Source organism: Mustela putorius, unplaced genomic scaffold (assembly GCF_011764305.1).
Source record: "Mustela putorius furo isolate JIRA1106 unplaced genomic scaffold, ASM1176430v1.1 tig00000430_pilon_pilon_pilon, whole genome shotgun sequence".
In the NCBI taxonomy this organism is placed as follows: Eukaryota; Metazoa; Chordata; class Mammalia; order Carnivora; family Mustelidae; genus Mustela; species Mustela putorius.
Genome location: NW_025421377.1, coordinates 4,925,342 through 4,950,858, shown reverse-complemented (window position 1 = coordinate 4,950,858; position 25,517 = coordinate 4,925,342). Strand labels below are relative to the sequence as shown.

General features: G+C 41.6%; 1 protein-coding gene across 3 annotated transcripts in view; it reads right to left on the bottom strand.

The window, feature by feature from the left end:
* Positions 1-3,469: 3,469 nt before the first annotated feature.
* SPATA18 (spermatogenesis associated 18) overlaps positions 3,470-25,517 on the bottom strand; it is a 39,432-nt gene continuing 17,384 nt past the window's right edge. The window contains exons 5-13 of one of the 3 annotated variants that reach the window (XR_006606707.1): positions 22,901-22,996; positions 19,269-19,520; positions 17,444-17,768; positions 15,454-15,612; positions 14,414-14,589; positions 11,043-11,216; positions 9,229-9,312; positions 6,100-6,145; positions 3,470-5,804 (exon numbers count right to left, since the gene is read on the bottom strand). Coding sequence is in view for 2 of the 3 variants with exons in the window: in XM_045079740.1 (XP_044935675.1) it covers positions 5,797-5,804; positions 6,100-6,145; positions 9,229-9,312; positions 11,093-11,216; positions 14,414-14,589; positions 15,454-15,612; positions 17,444-17,768; positions 19,269-19,520; positions 22,901-22,996 (1,270 nt within the window). In the remaining variant the exon portion in view is untranslated. The remainder of the gene's footprint in view (positions 5,805-6,099; positions 6,146-9,228; positions 9,313-11,042; positions 11,217-14,413; positions 14,590-15,453; positions 15,613-17,443; positions 17,769-19,268; positions 19,521-22,900; positions 22,997-25,517) is intronic. The other 2 variants (XM_045079740.1, XM_045079741.1) reach the window with 2 other exon arrangements.

The following is a 25,517-nucleotide window of genomic DNA, read 5'->3' as shown; positions in this document are numbered from 1 at the left end:
ATCTGTACATGAGGTTTAATAACACCGAGTGCTTGGCACAGTGTCTGGTATATAGGAAACGCCAGATTAAATACTTGTTACTAGTATTCCACAGAAGATTTTCTGGGAAATGTTAGTTCTTCTTAAGTTTCCTGTCAAATTATCAATATGAAGTATAAATATTGGATTACACTATCACTCTTAAAACATCCAAAAGAAATTTATTTTTCTAATCAAAGAAAACCCAAAAGTTTTTATTTTATTTTTTCCACCCCCACCTACCCCTCTCCTTTTTATTTTCAGCTGGACAATTTCAAATCAAACCAAGAAAGGTCAGTGATAACACATCAAGGCCAGTAATTTGTAGGGATATCCTCAAGTATGCACACAAATCGGTCTTGGACCAAAGGCAACCCCTGTCTTAGTCTGTTCAGGATGTTATAACAAAAATATCATAGAGTGGGTACTTTAGACAACAAACATTTATTTCTTGCAGTTCTGGAGGCTGGAAAGTCCAAGATTAAGGTGCCAGCAGATTTGGTGCCTGGCAAGGACCACTTCATCCTTCATGGACAGCCATCTTCTTGCTGACATGGCGGGAGGGATGAGGGAGTTCTCTGGGATCTCTCTAATAAGGGCACCAATACTACTCATGAAGGCTCCACCCAAATGCCCTAAACACCTCCCAAAGAACTCACCTCCCAAAAACTATCATTTGGGGGACTAGGTTTCAACATATGAATTTGGGGCAGGGGGACCAGGCTGTAGCAACCATTTCTGAGATGAAGCTGCCTTTTGGAAAGAAAACTCTGGCTGGCCAGTAAGACTGCTCACATCAGACCCAGCACTAGAAGAGGTGAAAGCTGGTCTTCATGCCTTGGACTACGCCCATTCAAATGGAAAAACCTTGCCATTACATAACCCACGAATACTAGTCACCTACCCAGGGCCCTTATAGTCCCTCTGTCCCTTGTCTCTCCCTCTATCCCGATCACTTTTCAGGAAAGAATCCAAAACCTCATTAGAACTCTGGGTTACTGCTCCAAGTTATTTGCATTTGTATTCTAACATCCTTCAGAGTCTTCAGTCTGAGTACAGCTCTCAAACTGAAATATCAAGAATCTGCCAATTAAATGCAAGTGAGTAGGGAGGCCTTCCTGTCAGGTTACCTAAAATTGCTTCTGTGGAAAGTAGACTCATCAGCCTTGACAATGTGTCTTCTCTGATTCTGATTCATGCCTCCCTCCTAACGGTGAGTCCAAAGTCCTTTATGACCTCCATGCCACTTCCAGCGTGTTATTTTAAGCTGCATGTGTATCTCCTCAGATCATTCTCACCACAGGTCACAGTAAGCTGAGAAACCTCTCTCAGTAAGTTATTACTGGATGCTAAGTCTGGGTTTGTAGATGACAGTACGATGGAAGATTGATTCAACCCACTATCAACATAATGGACTTAAGATGATCTCCCAAACAAGAGGTCATCACCAGTCACTGCGCCATCTTTAAGAGAGATCGCAGACCCATACCACGGGTACACATTGCCAAAGACTACTGAGCACGTTCTCTTCACAGCTCAAAGTCTTGTTCACCATTGTGTCCCCAGGGCCTCACACAGTGCCTGGTGCACCATTTTACTAGCATCAGCAAGGGCTTCTTAAGAGAAGTAATGACAAAGGAACAACTGACATTTCTAGTCTTGCTTCAACTGGTGCCTCGCCCAGCTGAGCCAATCCTAAACTCTCTTACTCTGAAGACATGGCTCCAAACCTTATTCCCTGGTCTAAGACAAGAAAACTATGGACAAGAGAAATGAAATGTCTCACCCCAGCCTCCCAAGAACAGCTATCAATTGCTAAAAGGTCTGATTTATCAAATGGTACTCCAGATCTTCTGACATCTGTCCAATTACTAAAGACCTTTTCTAACCTATATTTCACAACATATTTCAATACGTTATTTTGGTTGTATCACGAAAATCATGGCTTAAACTCTACTGAAATAGAGTATTACATACCCATTTGTCACATTCTTTTGTTGCTCATCCAATACAAAACAGAGTTAGCGGCCCAGTCTTGGAACACTAATTGCCAGTAAAACTATGGAAAGTATAATATTCATTTTGGCACCCAGTGAGCAATTTTTAAAGTATAAAATTGTCCCATTACATTTCATTTTAAAATAAGAAAATTAGTTCCTGCTTTATTTCCAAGGCCCCTGTTCACTCACTGTATTAAGGCCAACAGACTTCACTGCTTTGGTATTTGAACAGTAGACACCCACTGAATGTCACTTACCCATATGGTTCCTGGGCTCACATTTCAATGACCTAATGCAGTTTGTAATACTAGTTTCTTAAGAGCTCCACAACCCTCTGCCCTTAATTATAGGTATGATACTATCCAAAATCATACTACTAAGAAATCTCTCACTCAACTCTAACCTTATAAAACACCATTGGCAGCAGTCTTCCTCATGAAGGACGTGGTATGCCTAGAAATGAATTAGAATGGTCTGCAAATCACCCTGGAGCTTAGGAGTAAACAGCAGGTGGAATGCACAGCTGTAGTAATGGGAAGGGTTAAAACTGACCTTGGGAGTTCCTCCTCCTCACACTCATTTTATTATTAATGATCCTGGGATCATAGGTGTAGTAGGTATTTGTTAAAAGGTTGAATAATTCACCTGTGAATGACAAGTGAGTTGCACTGAGTTACGGTCTCTTCTGCAGTTCACCACATATCTCTTATTGCCTTGCATAACTTCCTTCTATATGGGTATTTGCCCTCCCAATTAATCTATTTAAATCCCTCAACTGATATGCTGTGCTGATTCCATTTTCTTTTTTGTCTTCTGTCATTATCTGCCTCCTGTGACCAAAGAATGCAACTGGACATAACATCAAACTCCCTGAGGGCCAGAACCCCGTCCACTGCTCTACCTCCAGGAGTGGGTACTGAATCTAGCATACCCAGGCTACACGCTGAGTAAGTGTTCAAGAGTGTAGGAATGTATGAACCAGTAAACAAAAGAACTGATGCTATAGGCCATGACAGAAGGGGAGAAAAAAAAAAAAAAAAGAACGTGATTCTGAACAAAAAGGCCTTGGAAGAAGTTGGCATGGTGTATCAGAGGAGCAGCTTCCTTACCTATAAGTTGAAGACACACCTGAATTTGCTGTAGGAGCAACTGAAATAATGTTAAGTGTGAGCTCCATAAAAATGGTAAAGCACTATTCAGAGACGGTATCTCGAATATGATGACAATAGATTGTGAATAAAATTAACTAAAGCTGGCTGTTAAGCTACAGCATAAAATTGCAGCAATCAAAGGGTTAACACCAGAGCAGGGGTGTGGTCCAGACTTACACGGAATGAATTCATGGCCCTGGTTCAGACCTTACAGAATGGAGATGGGGAAAAGCTATTGCTCAACTTGGGGATCTAGAAAGAAAGCATCTCATAGCAAAGAATCTACAGATACAGAACTGCTCCTTTTCTTGATTTTTTTTATTAGATGTTGAATCAATCATACAGAAATTGACATTTACCTGTTGACAAAGCAGGAGTTTTTCATATTTCAAAGTTACTAAGATTAAGGTGCGTGCCCAGATGAGTACAGGTCAACCTTTTTTGCTTTTGTGAATCCTTTCCAAAAATTATTCTAGACTCTTCACCACTGTTCCCTGTGTGGTTACAGTTCAAATGAGAGACCTGAGAAATGACAAGTGGCCAGACAAGATACAGAGCAAATAAACTGAGCTATGTGTCAACATTTTCTAAGTAGGGCCTGTGTTCCCCAGTTCAACTCCTAAAAATGAATTCTCATTGCTTAGTGAGATTTTTTAAAAGGGTTTTTTTTTTTAACACAAAACACAAAGTAATAGTTGCATGGTTTTAATGTACACTGACTTTTCCAGAAATGTGCTTACTATGTAAATCAAGGCATGACTAAGATTTTGTTCAAAACTTTATTGGGAGTTGTGCTCCATTTCAGAATATCATATCCAATGCTGTTCGTGATATTGCCAATACAATGCTCATTGATCTGCATTTGTAGCTCATGATTACCCACAGGGCTAAGCATCTATGATTTCATCTTATCATCTAGGATGGCAAGACTGAAGCCTTCTGACTGAAGCCCATGTTATTAAAAACTGCTTTTCCTTTTTTCTGCTTTGTACTCAAGTTAGGATACTATACTCGTTGTTTAAAAGTCTATATGCATTTGGGTCATATGGACATGGAATTTTATTTCAGAATAACCAGAACATTTGTTATAAAGGAACACTGAATCTGCAAGCATTGAGAGAACAACTAATCTCATCCAACCTACACACTCTAAAATAAAACTGAGACTCAGAGAGGAGGAGTAACTTGTTCAAGGCCACACAGCCAACTGATGACCAAGCCAGAACAGGAACTACCTAAACACCTCCTTTCCGCGGGCTGCCTCGCCTTGATGCGATGACTACATAAACACACACAGAGGGAGAAAAATGAACCTCACACTTGAGAATGAAGTTGGTGACCATTAGACCTAAGGGGTGGGGCTGGAGAAGGTCTCTCCTCATCTCTAGCTACCAGCACAGGGGACAAGAGGGTTCAGAGAAGTTCTTGCTTTGGGTTTGTCTTGTTTTGTTTTGTTTTCCACCTAAAAAGCATTAGGTGCTAGTTGGGGCACTGAGTTTGTGCAGATGGAGCTGTGGTCAATTCATAGTTTCTCTCCAAAAGGCACACAGAGAAAGCAGTCATTCATGAGTCTTGTGTTTAAGACCACGTTAAAGTGGGGGGGGGGGGGCGGGGGGGGGGGGGGCAGACAAAAAACATCACTTATCTTGGGAAAGCTATGTTCCATTATTACATTAAACTTGAACTTTTTCAACAGTCCTTCACAGTAAAGAAATCAAGGTATAGAGGCTCAATTTAAAAATCAATAAAAGGTACCCCTGGTTTTAAGCCCCAAGCTTAGATATTTTTAGTCAGATGCTCTTCTTAGAAGGACTGAATTTGCAAACAACTACGTGGAACAGATACAGCACACGCCCATGTCGTTTCTATATGTAACATGTACATTAAAACTGTATGAAACATTCCCACGAGTTAAACACGAAGTAATTAACATTTCTCTCAAAGCTGGCTTCCAGCCAAATCACTTCTCCCCATTTATGAAGCAAGAACATTTCCTTCGGTAAGGAACTTTGGCATTGGTACCCAACTAAACCAAACAGGACAGTCTCAAATCAGGAAAAGAGAAGCCAGCCAGTGAACTCGATTCTCTGAAATCAATGCCATCTTCGGGTAGCCCAAAGTCACCGCTACTAGGACAAATTCCCCAGCCTGGGATTAGGGCTGTCTTCCAAACAAAAGAAAACTAAAACACTCAATATTGTTTCTAAGCCTTAAGCTAATACCAGCAATTATAACATTTATGATTCATCTATAAACTAAACTGACTCTGTCTTTTCAACTCCACTTGGCAAATATCCTCAGCTTAAGTTTCTACAGTTGCCACCGAAGAGCCTAGTATTTGAGGATGAAAACCCTGAGGGACTTTGCTTCAAATGAATATGATCCTAAATACCTATGCAATCATTTTTATCAAAGTAATGGAATTTGTATCTCTAAAATAAAATAAAATGCAATATATCTGAAGTTACAAACATGCTAAGCCAAGACATTTAACTCTCCGTGTGGAGGGATACACAGAATTGCATTTTCACATTATCTTTAGTGAGTTCTGAGGCAGGCACAGGAGACAGGCACTGGGGAAGTTGCTGGTGCAGATGTACTGTAGCAAAGGGACACGTCTGGTGGCTTTAAAACCCTAGGGAGAAAAACAAAGAGTTCTTGATTATGGTCACTTTCTTCAACTTTCTTTTGGAAGGACCTAAATGAAAGTGGGGTGACGGGTCTGGGTCTACAACGATAAAACCTCTCACTCAGAGGCTCCTCCCATGTCACCCAAGGGACCCGCTAGGGCACCATCAACGGAAGGGCCCGAAAATGAAGGTGTGAGGTAGAGGTCAGAGATGTTCCCCGGGAGGTGAAGCATTCATTTTGCTGCATGTGGCTGAGGGTTAAGAAGGGTATTAAAAAGCCGTCTAAACCTTTCCACTTACTCGGCAATCCGCATCTTATTGGAGAAGGGCTCCGGCTTCGAGATATCTGGAAAATACAGAGGAGTCACGTGAATGACACAGGAGATGGAGCTCAAAGAATGAATCCCTTTGATGTTTTATTCCTAAAACCAGCTAAATAGTTGTTCTGAGGCACTTTAGAACTATGATGGTCAACTCTGAAGTTGAGCAATGCGAGTCCTCTTATACGTCCTGAAGTAAATGGGCCCTCAATGTGGTTTCAATCATGTCATTCAATAAAATCTGGGCTCAGTGGCCTAAGCTGGTTTGTTTGCTTATTTGTTTGTTTTAATAGCTGCTGAAGACATTGAGATTGGGTGCTTCGTGACCATGTCGAATTCAACACTTTCCAGAAAATAGTTATTAATAGTAGTACGATTACCCAATTAAAGCTAAAATGATCCAACGCTCTCTATCAGATCTCTATATAAATCATGTCCTGTGTCCAAAACCCTGGAAAGAATCATTTTCCAGAAAATCTCACCTTAGTTTTCAAAGCAATTTTTTTATTTAAAAACTTTTTTAAATATTTTTATTTTAAAAAATTTTTTTTTAAATTTTAAGATTTTATTTATTTGATAGACAGAGATCACAAGTAGGCAGAGAGACAGGAAGAGAGGGCAGGTGGGGGAAGCAGGCTCTCCACTGAGCAGAGAGCCTGATATGGGACTCGATCCCCGAAGGCAGAAGCTTTAACCCACGAAGCCTCCCAGGCACCCGAAAAACTTTTTAAATTTTTTAATTTAATTTTAAATTAAATTTTAAATTTAAATTAAATTTATTTAATTTATTAATAATGATCGTTTTATTTGTTATTTATTATATACTTATATATAATAAAAACCATTTATTAATTTATTGATTAAATAAATTCATTAATTAAATTTATAATTTAATTTCATTTAAATTATTTTAAAAATTAAAAATTTTATTTTAAAAATATTACCTTTGCTTTCACCAAGCAAAATCCATTGCCTATACCTACACACCTGTTATGATTCAGAAATAACTGACTACAAGCAACATTCTTGCTCTGAGCTTTCAAAAACTTTAGACACTAACAAAGATGAAAGCTGTTCTGGATGCATCAAGACCTCATAAGCCCAAAACCAGACTAACAAAAAAATTTGTATTTTATTTTGCAGGTGTACCCAATCACTGTAAGGAAAGGATGGTGGAAGAGGCCAGAAAGTGGGCAGTGGCTTCACCGTTAATAGTATATTTTAGGGGCACCTGGCTGGCTCACTCAGTAGAGCGTGCAACCCTTGATCTCAGGTTCATGAGTTCGAGCTCCATATTGGGTGTGGAATCTACTTTAAAAAAAAACGTATTTTATTTTCATCTAAAGTTTAAATTATTTGATTCTCCTTGGGCACAAAGCAGGAAAGAGAAGGGGTGTGAAACATGCATGAGGGGTTTTTTGTGTGTGTGTTTTTTTAATGATTTTATTTATTTGACAGAGAGAGATCACAAGTAGAGAGAGAGAAAGGAAGGAGCAGGCTCCCCCCCTAGCAGAGAGCCTGATATGGGACTCGATCCCAGGACCCTGAGATCGTGACCTGGGCTGAAGGCAGAGGCTTAACCCACTGAGCCACCCAGGCAGTCCTGCATGAGGGTTTTATTGGAGGGACACTGCCCACCAATAAATAAGCCTTTCAGTGAGTCCAGAGGAAAAATCTGCCCTATCTGTGAATGTTTGAGGTGTCTAATACTGCTCTTTGGTAAGTCATGTCATCTTAGAATAAGGAGATTGAGGTTCTTGCAGGATAAAATTCTCAAGATTTCTTTTTTATTTTTCAGTCCATTAAATGCACTATCCTTTTGCTTTTACCCACCATAAATACTTATTCATGAATATGGATGTCAGTTATATTAAAATCTCTATGAGGAAAGATCTGTGTCAGATACATGCCTTTTCCATTCTCAGGCTATTTCCTTTTTCTGGATATTCCTCCTTAATTTCCCAGCTCATTGAAATTCCATCCATTCTAAAAAACCAAATCAAGTACCAATTTGCCCATGAACCCCTTCCTCACTACCAAGTCCTGAAAGAGTCCCTATCCCCTCTATGGCTGTAGTCCTTCATGCCTCTTGCATGGATGGTGGCATATACCACACTTAGTGACTTTGTTGAAATCATGTTGATCTTCCTATATTGAAACCCATTCAGGGAAGAGATCATGTTTTCATCATGTTTGTGTCCCCTAGCATCCATCAGAAAAGGAAATGATATTTGTTAAAGAGTATGTTGAAGTAATAGATGCTCACTAAACTGAGAGAAGTAGACCTTATTAACAGAGGGTGGCGGTGGTTGTTTTTTATTTTGTTTTGCAGAGGAAGTTTTAGAAGTTTAGGCATGAGTTGCATGACTAGAGATAATTCCAGAAAACTGGAGCCCTGCCAACTATAGTTCTCCTCCACCACTCTCCCTAAAACAAGACTGAACAAATATTTAAAGAATTTTTATTCAAAGGAACAGCAAATTACTAGCCGATTTGGTGTCCAGATGTCTTGATCCAGTCCTGTACTCAAAAGGCACTGACTAAATATTATTTGTTGAATAAATCAACAGTGGTGAAGCATAATAATGTTTTGGTTTTCAAAAATGTTTTTGCTGTTATTTTTTGGGAGGTATTAGTAATCCTCCCAAGAACTAATACACAAGGAGACCAATGTTATTCTTCCTACTTTGAAGTGTGGAGGAAAATTAATACCTACAATGCCCTTTATAACTGGAATCCAGACCATTTGAGCAATTTCTCAAAACTTGTGCAATAGGTTGAAGAGAAACCGAGGACCTGTGTTTGGGTCACTCCATCCTCTGTTCAGAAGACTGTATCTCTTTCCCATTTTCATTCCAAAACAAAAATAAAACTATGAAATATGCAAAGTCTATTATTCTTTGAAGTAATTAAGGAAAATATAGCCTCTACTTTCTTCTTTCTAGAATGATAAATTTCTTAGAGCGAGGTAACATAAAAATCAGTTTGGGGTTATTGCAACAGGTTCTCTTTCTACCTATAGACTTATAATCCCTTCTTGTAGAGATGACTGTTGGAGATAAGAATGTCAACCATAACATGCTTTGCATAAAAATTATTAGATATATACCGTGCTTAAACCAATACGGCTACGGGGGCAGACAGGGCTTAAACTCCTGCTTCGACATCGACTTACAGATCGCACCGAATTCCACTAAAAAGAGAGAGAGAGAAATAGTAATTTGTGAAAGTTTGCATGGCTTCAAACAATATGCAATCCCATGGACTAGGAGGTTTTCCTGATACGATTATACTTGCCCTTTACTGGGCACCAATCAGCATGAGACACAGACTTCACATCCTACAGCTGCTCAATATTTGACAATTACTTCAGGGTGTTTCTCAGATAAAACCCCATCACAGTGAACTTTGAGATACTCAAAGTCTTGGTGCTAGAATTTCATTTTGATGAGTAAATCATTAGAAATTACATTCAAGCTTGGAAGTGTCAGAGAATGTAAGCCCAATGTGGGCAGGGATTTGGGTCTCTTTTGTTCATTGTTGAATCGTAATAGTCAAAAGTGACTATTGAATAAATGAATACAGTTGAATGAAATGAATTAATGAATGAAGGAGGGAGGGAGGGGAATCAACATGGCTGCCCATCTACTAATGAAAATAATGAATAAGAAAACTATATATTGACTATAAATAGATCTTACTAGCAAAATCCTTCTTACAAATTTCCCTTCATTCAACTATTTATTTTATTCCAAGTACTTCCTTTTAGGGTTTTCACATTTTGTTTTAGGAGTTTAAGCTGGGGAAAACGTTGGTGATATGTTTGAGCAGAGGAAGAAGGAAATTAAAATGCCTACTTGATGTAGGATATACAAATAGTGGCTATTTCCTCTCCCTCCCTTCCAAATTGCACTACAGAGAGTCCATAATTAGAATTTCTTAACAGAAAGTTATAGTTGCAGGAGCAAGCAGCATGTTTTATGAGTTCATTCATCATAGACCATGGTGGCTGTCAGATCAACCCAACCCAATTTCTGTAGGTTCAACTTTCATAGTACAGAATAATTTATTGAGATACTATTCACTACAGTGGAATGTTTAAGCTGCAAAAACCCTTAAGTTCTTTTAAAATACTCTACTCCCATTCTCCCTTATGTTAGGAAAAATGCCACTGAAGCCCTTCTCTATTCTCTCACTCAAAGAGAACGGGATCTGAGCCAACCCAGATGGTGGCTTTACGCTGGACTGAAGAGCTTCCCTTTAGAATTCACTTAATTCTTTCTAGGAGAGGTAGGATAAAAACTCCATTGTGTGAACTACATGGAATACCCAAGCCCCCGTAGCCACCCAGCCCCCACCACAACACACATCAATACACTTTCATAGCTACAACTCCATTTTGAAGGCTGCTCAATTATTTACCACATTCAAAACATTTTACAACCAATGCACACAGGAAGTAACCCTCCAAAACAGATGGACTACTCTCTCCCCACCTCCTCTGCCTTCTTTTTTTCATCCCTCCCCCACTCCCTATACATCATACCAAGGAGAGAAAAACAGCACATTCATCGTTTCCCAACATGGATAATCGTCAGTAAAAATTTGGCCAACTGCTTCCTGAAAGTTAATTGATCACTTCCCAAAGCTTAGAATTATAGAGGGCCTCCAATAAGACAAGCTCAAAGAGTTTTGCCTTTATAATAACATATTTCTAAGATGGAGGAGGCAAATATGACTAGTTTCATCTTATAAACAGAGCAACAGACGTCACTGCCAGGAAATTATGAAGAATCATGGACGAATCAAAGAAAGGAATCTCTTCTTTCCCAACCAGTCTGTTTCCTCTCCTTTGTATGAAACCTTATCAAGCAACTTTAGACTTCTTCTATAGAATCTCTGGGTTTATAAATGTTCTCGAACTTGTGAATCAAACACTTGGGATGAATTGTCACTATGCAAGGCCACCGTACAAAAGCCCCTCTCTTGGTGACAGCTTCTCCCTTCATAATGACACAGTCATTCTCCATGAGAGCAGGCCACACGTGATAGAGGACCAAGGGAGCAGTGAAATCAGAGTCATAGCTGCGACGGTACCTATTTTAAACACACAAAAGAACAAAAAAAAGGTTAAGTGATTATGTAGTATAACTGGAGGTCATCAGTGTAAGTTTTCATTTTTTATTATGCTCAGTCTAGAGGAATATGGATCCTGATTCTGTTGCCAAAGAGATGGTTGTGGGCTCTTAGAATAGCAACCAAGGATAGGACTCAACATGGACTCGCATAGAACAAGCTAGGTCAGGCTAAACAACATTCCTTCTTTTTTCAGAATTACAAGTTACCATTCAGGGAAACACAGGAGACAGAGACCATCTGAAATCCTATAGGTATCCTGAAAGATTTCTCATGCTCTCCTTGTGGACAAAATAAGAGAAACGTAGGTGGATGATAGACTTAAGTAGGTGGGTTAGAAACTGATTCAATGATCATACCCCAAAGTGAAATAACTAATGAGTCAATAAAATCTTGAATTCGGCTCTCTCTCAATCTTTTGATAAGTAACATGTTCACCAATGACCTTCATGAACTGTAGGTAAATCACTCAAAGGCTAGGGATGGGTAGGAAAAGAGAAACAAATGACAATATCAAGAAATAGCTCAGCAGGGGTGCCTGGGTAGCTCAGGGAGCTAAGCCTCTGCCTTCAGCCCAGGTCATGATCTCAGGGTCCTGGGATCGAGCCCCACATCGGGCTCTCTGATCAGCAGGGAGCCTGCTTCCCCCTTCTCTCTGCCTGCCTCTCTGCCTACTTGCAATCTCTCTCTCTCTCTGTCAAATAAATAAATAAAATCTTAAAAAAAAAATAGCTCAACAGACAGGAACAATAAGCTGAATCTAATAAGACACAGTGTGGTGTGGATACATATGAGGCTCTGTAATTGAGTCCAAAAAGCATATAATCGCACAAATAGAGGTGATAAAAGACTTAATCATGGTACAAGTAAACAACAGATTTCAGTTGAACTCAAAATGTTCAACAACAGTGCTATATAAGAAAAAAAAAAGCAGAAAACACTACTACAAATTAGCTGGATTGACAGAGAATAAGAATGGAAAGGGTATTAGTTTCTCTAAACTCCTCCATTCAAAGCAGGGGACTACATTCAGTGTAGACACTTAAATAGGAATACTCAAAAGAGCATGGAGCACAGGCCAAAGAAACTGCTCTATCAGGAAGTCTCAAATCCCCTTTATATGGAAAAACCCACAGCCATGAGGCCAGAAGTAGGAAGATATGAGGAATTGCTTCAAATACGTGAAAGGCTGCCAGGGTTTTTTGTGTGTGTTTTTTTTGTTTGTTTGTTTTTTTAAAGGTTAAACTTGTTCTGTGACATCCTCCAAGGAGAACCAAATAGTCATTATTAGGAAAACCAGTTTCAGCTCCACAACCTTCCAGAGGTATAGGTTACAGACTGCTCCACAAAGCAACACCTTCCATCTGATTAAAGGCACAGAAGCACGAGACCCCCAGAGGTCTGTGAAATGTGCAGATTCCATAAACTAAAGTGCATGAACATTTCTGAGTGGTTCTATGTGTTCTGCAAAGGAGAAAGGAATACGGGAAGAGGATTGAAAATAGTATGTTCTGTAAGAAAATCAAAAAGGTCAATTGCAGTGTAATGTTCTAATAGCAGCTCTTCCATGAGTGGACACGTGTTAGGAGCGATGATCTGAAAGAAACCAGCAACAGGGCAATGGCAGGAAAAGCTAGACGGCATCGGAAACACCCTTATTGTGATTTGGATAAGCAAAAGAAAGGTATGTCATCTCTGTCATCAGTAGCTCGTAAGGACATCGGGCCACCACCGTCTATCTAAACAAAGACCAAGAGCTAACATTCCCTGAGCGCTCACTACATGCCAAGCAGTGTCTTTTTCTGTTTTCTTTTTTAAGACTGTATTTATTTATATGAGACAGAAAGAAAAAGTGCACAAGCAGGGAGGAAGAGTAGAAAGAGAGAGATAAGCAGACTCCCCAATGAACATGGAGTCCAATGTGGGACCCAATCCCAGGACCCCAAGATCTTGATCAGAGCTTAACCGCTTAACCCACTGAAGCACCCAGGCGTCCCCATGCCAAGCAGTGTCCTAAGTACTTTCTCTGAATAAGTTCAGTTAACATTCTCCAGACCCAGGAAATAGGTATTATTATTTCCCCCATCTGACAGCGAGAGGGAACAAGAAACAGAAAAATAAAGTAGCATGCCCCGGGTTATAGAACTAATTGGTGGGAGAGCTGGGATTTGAACCCAAGCAGCTCAATGCCAGAGCCTCAAGCCTCACAGTGTTCTTAACCACTAGCTTGGCCTCCTCCCAGTAACCTCCAGCTGTATCATAAGATCCCATAAAGTTTCAGTAAAATGTTTTTTTTTAAAGATTTTATTTATTTATCAGAGAGAGAGGGGGGGAGAGCCAGCACAAGCAGACAGAATGGCAGGCAGAGGCAGAGGGAGAAGCAGGCTCCCTGCCGAGCAAGGAGCCCGATGTGGGACTCGATCCCAGGATGCTGGGATCATGACCTGAGCCTAAGGCAGCTGCTTAACCAACTGAGCCACCCAGGCATCCCTCAGTAAAATGTTTTAAATTAATTTAATTTCTTCTCATTTACATAGGAAACATCTACCATGTAAAAGCTGATAGAAATTCAATGGTCCTGATGAGTCTCAAATGCTGGTGTGCGTAAGGAACACCTGGGTGTTTGTTAAATGGCAGATTCTTCAGCCCCATTCCAAAACTGCTGCATAAAATAGCATGGGGTGTGATCCAGGAGCCTGCCTTTTTAACAAGACTTGAGTAATTCTGACACAAGCGATATATCTCTGTGCCCTACTTGGAGACACCCAGCCAAAATACTGCAGTAGAAACCGGTAAAAAGGAATATACATTCATGTTCCTTTTTTGAGTGTTTTTAGGGCAGCCCCTTTTCTTAGTGTTCCAGACAGGTTCCGGGTACTCATTAGCTCCCCCCAAGACCAATATAGTCCGAGGAAATGATAACATCACCTCTGAGTCACATTTGACTGGGAAAGAGAACGAGGCCAGGAGAGGGGTCTTCCCTGTGGCATCTGCCCTGTGGCACAGAGAAGCACATGGCAGGGACCGGAAGTCAGCTCATGTCTGTTGATTCCCCACCCAGAGCTCTCTTCCCTAAATTGCTTCCAGGCAATAGAGAAAAGGTTATTTATTGTTTAAAAAAACAAAAATCCCTTAGCTTGTGCTCTTATGTCTCTTACTTGCAATCATTAAAAATTTCTCCGTCCGCCCCAAATGCAATATCTAGGGGTGGGTCTAAAGCCTGCATGGCAAAGGCAATGCAGCATATCTCCTGGATGAAGTTGCTGAGGAGGCAAAAGTCAACTTCAGGAGGAAATGAAATCTTGGGATTGACATTCATGGCTCGGATCACATCCTGGAAAAAAAAAAAGAGGGCATCCCCTTGTTACCAACCTGTGACAAGAAGCTCCAAAAGGGGTTATGATGGGTGGGGGGGGGGGGGGTTGGGGCAGGGAAAGAGCACATGGGTGAAGATACTGTAGACTAGGAAACTAGTTTGTAAACTAGGAAAGTTGCACACGTGCTAAAGGAGAAAGAGTCCCTACTGGGGAAAGAGGAAAGATGATGCAGAGGGCAAATGGCGTACTGAAGGCCAAGAGAGTCTCTCCCCCACCCCCACCAAACTAAAAGTAAATACACTGAGTGGCTTTTATTCATTATTTCCTCAATTTTCTCTTCTGGGCAAGTACAGGAAGTGCCAACTTGTTCCTAGTCTAGAATAACAGCAGTTATAATAGCTTGGGCTTATTGGGTATTTGCTATGTGCCAAGTCTTATGCTAAGCAAATTACTTGCTTGTTTTTCACTTAATCCTCTCAAGAACTCTTGATGGGGTCATGGCCATTGTGGCTCCCATGTAAAGCACAAACAGGTGAAGTAAATGTGCAAGGTCAGACAGCTAGGATGTGGCACAGCCAGGGTGCGAGTCTACACTGACCTTCCTCAAAGCCATTGCTCTTAAGCCTTATGGTATTCTAGTTCCAGTCTTAAGAACCCATCCAAAGACTAGAACTATAAAGGTCAGACTATTTTTTTTCCCCATAAAAGTCTAAGAAAGAGCCAATAATGACCAGTTCTACAAAGTCAGTTGGCCGCTGCTCATTTCTGATATCCCGTCACATAAAAGCAATCCTGAGCACTGGGTGGATTTCTGAGTTATTGGTCTTCCATATAAAGAGCAGCCGCAGCACACCAGTCCCACTAAGAGACCCAACACTTACGTTAACACTGCTTTGGGAATCATATAGATCAAGATGACAAATGATATAATCCGAGACAGCATCTTCAAAGTTATTCGACCCCGCGAGAGATGGTGTCAACGATTTCCTCACGCGGATCTTGAAATGTCTGAATGCCATCTTAGCTACATGGAATGCCTCCTGCATGTAAAAATGCAGCCAATTTATTAGGTAGAAGAAGGGGAGTAAAAAATCCAAAGTAAGAGAAGAAGAAAGAATACCCACCAAAAATTCAACATCGTGTGGGTCTTCTGAACATTAAATACAGTTGATCAAAACTAATTTTAGTCTGGGAGAAAATACGTACCTCAATTTTGAAAAGTACATAAATACATCTGTGACTATGCATGTTCATCTATTTCAAGACAGTTGGTCATTGTTCCAGTAACCTCAAGTTCGAGAGGCAGCACAGTGCAGAGGTTCAAGGAAACAGATCGTCTGTGGTTAAATAAACACCTAAAAAGTGCTGATTTGGGGGCGCCTGGGTGGCTCAGCTGGTTAAGCACTAGACTCTTGATTTCGGCTCAGATCATGATCTCAGGGTCATGGGATCAAGCCCCATGCATCTTTCTTTACTCCTTCTTCTGTGCTTAGCAGAGTCTGCTTCTCTCCCGATGCCCTTTCTCTTTCTCACTCAGATAAGTAAATAAATCTTTTTTTTTTTTTTAAGTGCAGGTTGATGCTATGATCCCACCACAATGTCATATTACTGGTCCAAAAATGAAATTATCAATCCGTGTTTACATTATACAAAGACACATATCAAGTATCCGGCAAGTTTCCTGGCGTATATTGATTCAACAAACATTTATTAAATGCCTGTTATGTAGTAGGCACCGAGGAAACTCAGTTATGCATGAGAGACATGGCCGTTAAGCTTACAGAACCTTCACCAACTTCTTAATGAAGTGAACCACGGTTGGCAAACTTTTTTCTGTAAAGAGCCAGAGATTAAATGTTTAAGGCTTGCCTAAAATACATAGTCTTTTGTCATATTATTTTTTTTTACACTCATCTAAAAATGTAAAACCAGGGGCGCCTGGGTGGCTCAGTGGATTAAGCCGCTGCCTTCGGCTCAGGTCATGATCTCAGGGTCCTGGGATCGAGCCCCGCATCGGGCTCTCTGCTCAGCAGGGAGCCTGCTTCCCCCTCTGTCTCTGCCTACCTCTCTACCTACTTGTGATCTCTCTGTCAAATAAAATAATAAATAAAAAATTTAAAAAAAAAAAAAAAAAGTATTTTAAAAATGTAAAACCATTCTTATATTCTTAGCTCGTAGGTGGTATTTTCCTTAGAACTAAAGGGCAGGACAAGATCTGGCCCTCAGGTCATAGTCTGCGGACTCCTGAAATAAATTAATAATACAGGATAACACTCAGTAGACTCTGATAATTCTGCTCTCACACCAGTGTTTCCTTTTGTTTTTAAATATTAACTGTTTTTCTCATTTCTCATAAGGGACCCTTACTATCTCAGTAAGGTACCCAGAGAACAAATACCTTTGCTTTGAGAACTAAGGATTCTATATGAGCCCTTTTAATCTGCCATCCTCAAGTAGCTCATGTCCTAAAAGTTTTAGTAACTACTCTTAGTTCAATAGACAGAAGAGTTAACACAATCAGCCTTCTGATTTGAGAAGGAAAGGAAATCAGTTGGAAGACTGGTGCAAATCAACATAGTTTATATTCATTTGAGATAATCCTATATTTATGGATACTTCTTCACCAAATGCCTGGGCGGTATAAGTATTGATATATATGAAGAGTTCTTGACTGTGAAAAATTAGCCATCCCAAATATTAGTAACTGGAGGAAGGAAGAAATAAGCAAGCAAATGGAGATCCTACCCTCCCTCTGTGACCTCAGGTCCAGGCTGTCCGTTCAGGCTGTAGGGTCCGGTTTACCCAGCACCTTCTTAGCGCTGCCCACCCCGCCCCCGCCCTCCAAGGTGCAGCCCCACCGGCGTCACCTACCACGGTGGCGATGTAGATAATCCGCTGCACGGTCTCGGCTTTGTCAATGCAGCGCCGCAGCAGGCACTGCGCGTCCAGGCGGGCCTGGGAATAGGCGTCGCTGAACCGGGACAGGAGGGCAGCCTTGCGCGCCACGTTGGACATTTTGGCGCGATTCGGGGACGGGGTCCTGATCTTCACGACGGCGGCGGAGGGACTGGTGGACCGGCTGCGGCTGCGGCTGTGGCTGCGGCTGCGGCTGCGGCTGTGGCTGTGACTGTGGCTGCGGCTGTGGCTGTGGCTACGGCTGCGAGGGCCAGGGCTGGGAGTCCGGCTCCTGGCGGACCTGTTGGCAAGCAAGAAGCAGCAGGAGAAGCACTGGGATTCGCTTCTGGCCACGGGAACAGCAAGTGACACCCAGGAGCCGCGCGCCCTGGCAGCTGCCCCCGCGAACTACTAGGCGTCAAGTACACGGTCATGCGCTCTCTATCTGCGCGGGGACTTGGCTCCTCACTTATCCTTTAAGCAGCCCTTGGAGCTCAACATGGATTGTTGGCCATTCTAAAGCCAAGGAACCAGAGGCTCAGATAACTAAAGTAACACCGCCAGCAAGCCAGAGTTAAAGAGATCAGCTTCTCAGTATTTCGTACCCCAGCCTTGGGGTGCTAACATATCACAGAGGCTTTAGGGTATAAAACGGGATGAACACTCAACCATGAGAAAGATGTGTGTTCTCGTTCTATGGCGGTGGGGCCGTTCACACTCATTTCTCCTCTCCAGAGCCCGAGTTCTCACCGGCGACAGGTTCGCCGGATTTCTGGGCGGGAGCGGGGAAGCGGGGAATGAAAGATCCGGTGAGCTAACACAGGCGGAAGCACTTGGTGAATTTTAAAGCCCAGCATCTTGAATAGTATCGCTACAAGTACAAGATAGATTATCAAAGGAAATGGGCCGCCAAGGAGGGAAGTGGTGGAGAAACTAGGAAGCAAACGGGAATGCGAGGCCCGTTTTGAAGCTAGAGAGAGGCGCAAAAGCCCTGGGCAGTAGTCCGCCAATTTCTATGGCGCAAGAAATACTGTCACCGCGGCCGATCCCAAGCTATGAATGTGACATCACACTGAACTTGGAGGGAGGCAGAAATGCACAGAATCAGGTCCTGGGAGCCAGCACAAGCTGGTACCAACTGATCATGGCAGAATCACTCCCCAGAATGCAAGGCTAAGGTGGCATTTAGGGAAATGGGCACCAGGTATGGGAGTGGCTCCAATAGCTTGGGTCAGGGCTCACTGTGGGGCTGAGGGAGGTGGTGAGTGGTAAAAAGAACAAGGAAATGGTCCCAGAGAAGCATCCTGCTCTGTCCTCATGGAACTCCGAATGACCTGTCTTAACATTCTGTCCATCAGTAGAAAGGGATGTCACAGAACACTCACCCACACACTCCATCAAAAAGTAAAATGACCGGTGGTCATCCCAGAGAGGGGACTCCCAGGCCTCAGAGAACAGGACGCTCCTATTATGGAACATTCTTCCAGCACGGGCACCATGCACGCACGATAGGCCCCCCTGAATCTGCTTTCAAGCCACATAACTCTCAGTTTCATTCCTTCGGCTTCCATGTCAGCCCCCAGTTAATTAGGGCCCAAGCGCTGACAATCCCAGAGGTATTTTCTCTCTCTGGAAGGGTCTAGTTAGAGAAAACAATCCCTCTGCAATTCTAAGTTTCCTATACTGTGGGGGTTTGGGTACAAAAGGTCATTTCGTTTGGTTTGGTTTTTCTTTTCCAAGCCACGCTTTTACCACTACCAAAAAGCACTTAAAGGAAAAGATCTGTGAGAATGTGTCTGACCTTCCTTGAAGTGCAGATTTTTCAGCAGACAAAACCGCTATCTCGTCCTTCAGCGTTCGGAGCTGTTTCTCATAATCGGAAATCACTTCGGGCCGCTGCTCTGAGCCCCGCTTGTCAATGCGTCGCTGGTCCAGCCTCCTCTGCTCAGAGGTCCTCGGTTCGGAGGCTCTAGGCTCCGAACACCGGTGCTCTGTGCTTCTGTGTTCTAAGTTTCGGTGGCGGGAGTCCTCCTGGATTTGAAGAGATTTAAGCCTGAACAGAAAACAAAAATTGAGGAAAGAAAAGAGAAAGCGGGGGAGGGTGGGAGAAAGATACCAGCAACCACTGGCATACCTAACACACAGAGGCTACTACTCTACTTAGCAATGCCTTTCCTGCGTTGGACTACTCTGATGGAAACACAGGAGGAACAAAAACCAATCAGAAAAGAGCAGAATTGCCAGGATCAGAGGGCCACCCCACATCTGCAGCTTGCATGAAAAAGGCTCCTGAAAAAGGAATACATAGGCAGATTCTTCAGCAAAAGCAGAGTGGGCCTATAGTCATGCTGTCCTATGTTAGGCTGACCCTAACTGCACAGAGTCTGGAAGCACCGGACCTCCAAAACCTAGGTCCTGAAGCTGGCCAAAGATACAATCTCCTATCTTCATTGGCTCTTTGATTCTCGGAGCAGATGGAATGGCTGGGGGCGGGGGGAGGGGGGATGACAATGGAGATGGCATCCACAGTACTAGGACAAAGGGTGAATTTGTAAAAAAAAAATAATAATAATAATAATGTATTCTAGAGACAAAGCTTTGGAAATAAACTTGGCATCCTTATAAAGATGCAGAGAAGCAGGGCACCTGAATGGCTTAGAGGGTTAAGCCTCTGCCTTCAGCTCAGGTCATGGTCTCAGGGACCTGGGATCGAACTCCCCATCGGGCTCTCTGCTCAGCAGGGAGCCTGCTTCCTCCTCTCTCTCTGCCTGCCTCTCCACCTACCTGTGATCTCTCACTCTGTGTCAAATCAATAAATAAAATCTTAAAAAAAAAAAAAAAAAGATGCAGAGAGGCATGACTAGCTAAAGCAGGAGCAAAGCCGCACCAAGAGAACATGCTGTGATGAAAAGGCCAATGATGGAAGATGAAAAGGTAAGGGCTAAGGTTAAGGAGGACACAGAGAAGCTAAAAACGCAACAGCAGAATTAACCGCTGCACTGGAAACGGTAAAGACCAGAATTGCTGCTATAACAAATCACTGAATTATAGGGTCAAAGAATCTGAAAAGGTCTGTCAAGTAGGAAATAAGAGATGAAAATGATGGTGAGAGCTCTTTCCCCTAAGCAGGCTGAGACGACCTCTGAAAATGGCCCGCTATTCATGTGACCCAGAGAACCCTACAAAATCATGCAAATCTAGAGGTTCAAATCTTCACTTTCACTTTAAGAACACACGTGAGCCTCCCCAGGCCATCAAGGGTAGAAGATCTGAAAAGCCACCAAGTATCTGAAGGACATCGCTTCTCAGAAGCAGAGTGTGCCCTCCCGTTGCTACACTGGTGGGGATGGTACGTGTGCCCGGGGGCAAACAGTGAGGCTGCACACAGGGTCTGTGGCCCATGAAGAATGCTGAATTATCCCTGCCCGTGCTTAAAAATGCCAAGAGTCATGATGTATTTAAAGGTTTTGATGTCAGTTCTCTGGGCACTGAGCACACCCAGGTGAGCCAAGTCCCCCAAGATGTGACGAAGAATTTACAAGGCTCATGGTCGGATTAACCCCTACATGAGCTCTCCCTGCCACATCGAGATGGCCATTGCTGAAAAAGAGTGGACTGCCCCTAAACCAGTAGAGGAGGTTGCCCAGAAGAAAAAGATATCCCAGAAGAAATTGAAGAAACAAAAATATATGGCCCAGGAATAAATTTTGCATAGAATAAGTGCACATAAAACTAAGGAGAGAGAGAAAAAAAGAAAGTGATGGTGAGAGAGGGGAGAGATGTAGACAACAGAGCAGTACTCCCAGCTACAACGTTGGGGTGTTCCCGAAGAAACCAGAACAATGGAACATGTGTGAAGGCAGCAAAAAGATATTGTGTGTGTGTGTGTGTGTGTGTGTGTGTGTGTGTACACAACTCCCACTTGCTTATTTGGTTGGGGGGGATCAAAATTAGGATCAATGAAGGTATAGCATCTTAACACCTGTCAGAATGGCTGGAAAGATGACAACAAGAAGTAACAAGTGTTAGTGAGGATGTGGAAAAGGAAACCCTTGTGCACTGTTGGTGGGAATATGAATTGGTGCAGCCACTGTGAAAAATGATATGGAGTTTCCTCAAAAAATTAAATATTGAAATCTAATAATTCCACTACTGGGTATTTACCCAAAGAAAACAAAAACATTAATGTGAAAAGATATGTGCACCCCTATATTTACTGCAGCATTATTTACGATAGCCAAGATGGTAATAAGCTTCCATAAGTAACCCGTGTCCATTGATAGATGAATAGATAAATATGTGATATATGTATATGTGATATGATGTGACATACATATTTATATATATGTCTACATACACATTTTATATATATTATATATATATATATACACACACACACACATAGACATACAATGGAATATTACTCAGCTATAAAAAAGAACTAGATCTTGCCCTCTGTGACAACATGGATGGACCTAGAGGGTGTTACTCTAAGTGTAAGTCAGAAAGAGAAAGACAAATGCCATAAGATTTCACTAATGTGTGAAATTTAAGAAAACAAAACAAATGAATCAATAAGCAAAAAGCAGAAATAGACCCATATATACAGAGAACAAACTGGTGGTTGTCAGAGGGGGGAGGCATGGGGAGATGAGCAAAGGGGGCGAAGGGGAGTGGGAGGTATAGGCTTCTCCATAGGGAAGAAATAAGTCACAGGAATAAAAGACACGGCATAGGGGATACAGTCACCCGTACCATAATGGCATTGTAGGGTGACAGATAGTAGCCACACTTATGAACATAGCATAAGGTACATACAGAGCTGTCAAATCGCTATGTTGTACATCTGAAACTAATAGTGAGTCAACTAGAATGTGTTTATGTTCTCCTCCTCCAGATTATTTACAGAATAATCTGAAATTTAAACATTTGCTGCAATGATTATCACAATTTATTTCCAATGTTTAAAATCAGTATCAAAGTAACTATTCAATATTAGGGAAATGTCTAGATAATGGAACACAATGCATCTATTTAAAACCAAGTTTTGCAGTATTTTTTCTTAGTAATAGAGAAAAACAATGTTAAGTGAAAAGATGGGGTCCAAAATTGTATACTTATACTGATTTTTGCAGTATTAAGTCCAATTTTTAATGGATCATTTGGAAGAAATTGCAAAATGGTAACAAGAACTAGCTCTGGAATTTTGAAAGGGTCTTTGGGTTCCTCTTACACTCTGTTGTACTTTGAAATTTTTCTATACTAGATAGCTAACATTCTAATAGTAAGAAAAAAATTTTATAAAATTAATAAAAATATTTCTGCCTTTCCTCTTTGTGAACAGCTTCTTTTGTATTGTAATGGAGCACGAAAAAGCTAAATTCAAAGATCAATCAGCAGGCTGCAAAAATCCTGTCATTTTTTTTTTCTTACTGCTTTTTTAGCTGATTTATTTCCTCCTCTGCAGCCAAAAGGGATATGGCCGATCTGTTCTTGGTTTCTTCAAGAGTCTTTTCAGTTTCAGCCAGACTGTAAGAGAAATCAGTAACTAAAGACCGATTTTCCAAAATTGGCAGACTTTCCAAATCAAGGCATAGGTTCTCCCAGGAACTTTTGGCATATGATATAAGTTCAACATAAACAAGATTAAGTTATGATACATCTGCATCCAATCAGATGCCATTGCAAATATTATGTTGTGCTTGTATGCAAAAAATATGCAGGCATTCTTTCTCAAGGTTAAACGCAAAGACATTACAAAATGACTACCACCAAAGGGCTTATGTAATAATTACTAACATTAGAATGTAAAGGGCAAAGAAACTTGTTCCCTTCCTCCTTCTCTCTCTCCTCATCCATCTGTTCTAATCACACTAAATCTTCAGGCTGCCTCTCCCTATAAAAGCCCCATTCCTAGTACCATTTTCTGCAGTATTCTCATTACTTTACACTGTAGAGTTGCATTTGACCTAATTTTCCCAGACTTCCTAAATATAAAGAAAAAATTATTTGCCCACCTACAAAGAAAATCTTCCAAAGTCAAACTTGCCTACCAAGTATTTCATGCCTCTGACTTCCATAATTTATTGAGCATGATTTTCCTAAGTTTTCAACATAGTTAGGTCATTGTCAGTGTCAAGGACTCTCTTCATTGTAGACAAATCATAACAAATCATATTATTTCTTTAGGTCTATTTAAATTTTTAAGAGAAATGGGAATGTGTAGATGACATCGGATGGAGACCAGTGGTTCTCCATTAAGTTGCCTTAGTCCAGTGAGAGATCATAGGTGGGCAAAGGTTTCTTGACTTCTTGGACCCTACTTCCCTGAACTATCCAGGTTCTTTCATCCGAGGCTAAAAGAGTGCAGTTGCTGTCTAGACTCACACTAGTCTTCTTCCTTTCTTTTAGATGGAAGAATGGAAGGTCAAACACTGGGGTCCTATCCTAAGCAGTGAAGCATATAGAGAAATAATGGTCTACCAGGATTCCTACCAAGTTCCCACAGATTCCAGCCGATCAGGCAATACAAGAGGTGGTGTGATTACCCAATGTTCCTTCCCATCTCCTCCTCCTCCTCCTCCTCCCCTAACAGGCAGACAACCTGTGAGTGGTCTTGCAATTGTTGCCCCTGCCTGTCTCAAGCAGTCTCCCCTTCTCCAGAGTGCCTCCAACACTTGGTTCACACTAACATTCTCATTACAAATACACTATGAACTACTTAAGGGCAAGAATTATTTTTTTACTTATCTTTTTATCCCCAGCACCTCAAATAGTGCCTGTGAACATGGTAGTGATGAATGAACACAATGTCTAAAGGCTTTTTAAAAATGCCAAAGTAGCAGTAACTTCATAATAGGGCTACTGGTGATTAAGAGGAAAATCCTGTGATTTAATTCAAAGGTGAATATGTTACAGGTTTTTAAAAGTATATATGGAGAAAAATATTAACATATTTGTCATGAGAAAACTGTAGAAAATTAAAATAAGCAAATAAGAAGTAAGGAAGGAGAGTATGGACAGGAATAGTTGTGTTTTTCTCTTAAGACATGGCACTCGTGTGTGAACACATGTACATACAACCAAACATACATGCTAATTTGGCACCCTTGAATGATATACAGAGAGAAGAAAGAAAGTCACATTCAGGTGCCAAGGATTATTTTAAGCAAGTTAATGTATTTTATTTATTTTTTATTAGGGGTTTATTCATTCATTGAGGATATACCATGTATCAGGCATGATGTTGGGTGCTGGGGACACAACAGTGTCAGAATAGCAGATACAAGACAGTAACCCTTTGGGGCTTCTAGGCTGGTGGATCAGAAACATGCAAACCAATCTTTTCAAGTTCCAAATTATGGTAACAGCTCTGCCCAGATCACTGTGAAAGAGAACTACGGAGCGGAGGTAAGGAAAGACCTTTCGATGTACGTGGTCACAGAAAGACTCTGAGAAAGTCACATTTCAGCTGAGACCTGAAAGATAACAAAGAAGCATCGAGGCAAAGAACCAGAGAGCGAGACCGCCATGTTTCTGAAAGAGCACAAAGGTTTCAAGGTGAGGAAGAGGACCACAGCCTAGGTGAGGAGAGCCTGGCAGGAGATGAGGGTGGAAAGAGAGGTAGGGCCAGATCACACAGGGCTTTGGAGAGTCCTGGTAAGGAGTTTAGAATTTTTTTTCTAAGTGTGAAAGGAGGCTACTAACAGCTTTTAAGGCGGAGTCTGCCTTTATTAATTTCTATGTGTGAAATGGATCATAGTAGAGCAAGAATGAAAGCAGGGAAGGGACAACTGGTTGAAGAAACAGGTATCCGGGCCTTGAACTAGGACGATGGAGGTAGAATAGGAAGAAAAGTCCAAGGGTGGGAGAAGTTTAGCAGGCAGATTCAACTGGACTTGCCAATAGATCGGAGATAGGAAATGAGGACATGTGGGATTCATAACCAGAGCCCAAGTATAAAGTCTAGACATCTTCCTTTCCGAGAATTCATCAAACGTGGGCAGATCCGTCCCCATTCAGCACTATAGAATTTGCTCCTTCGGAACTG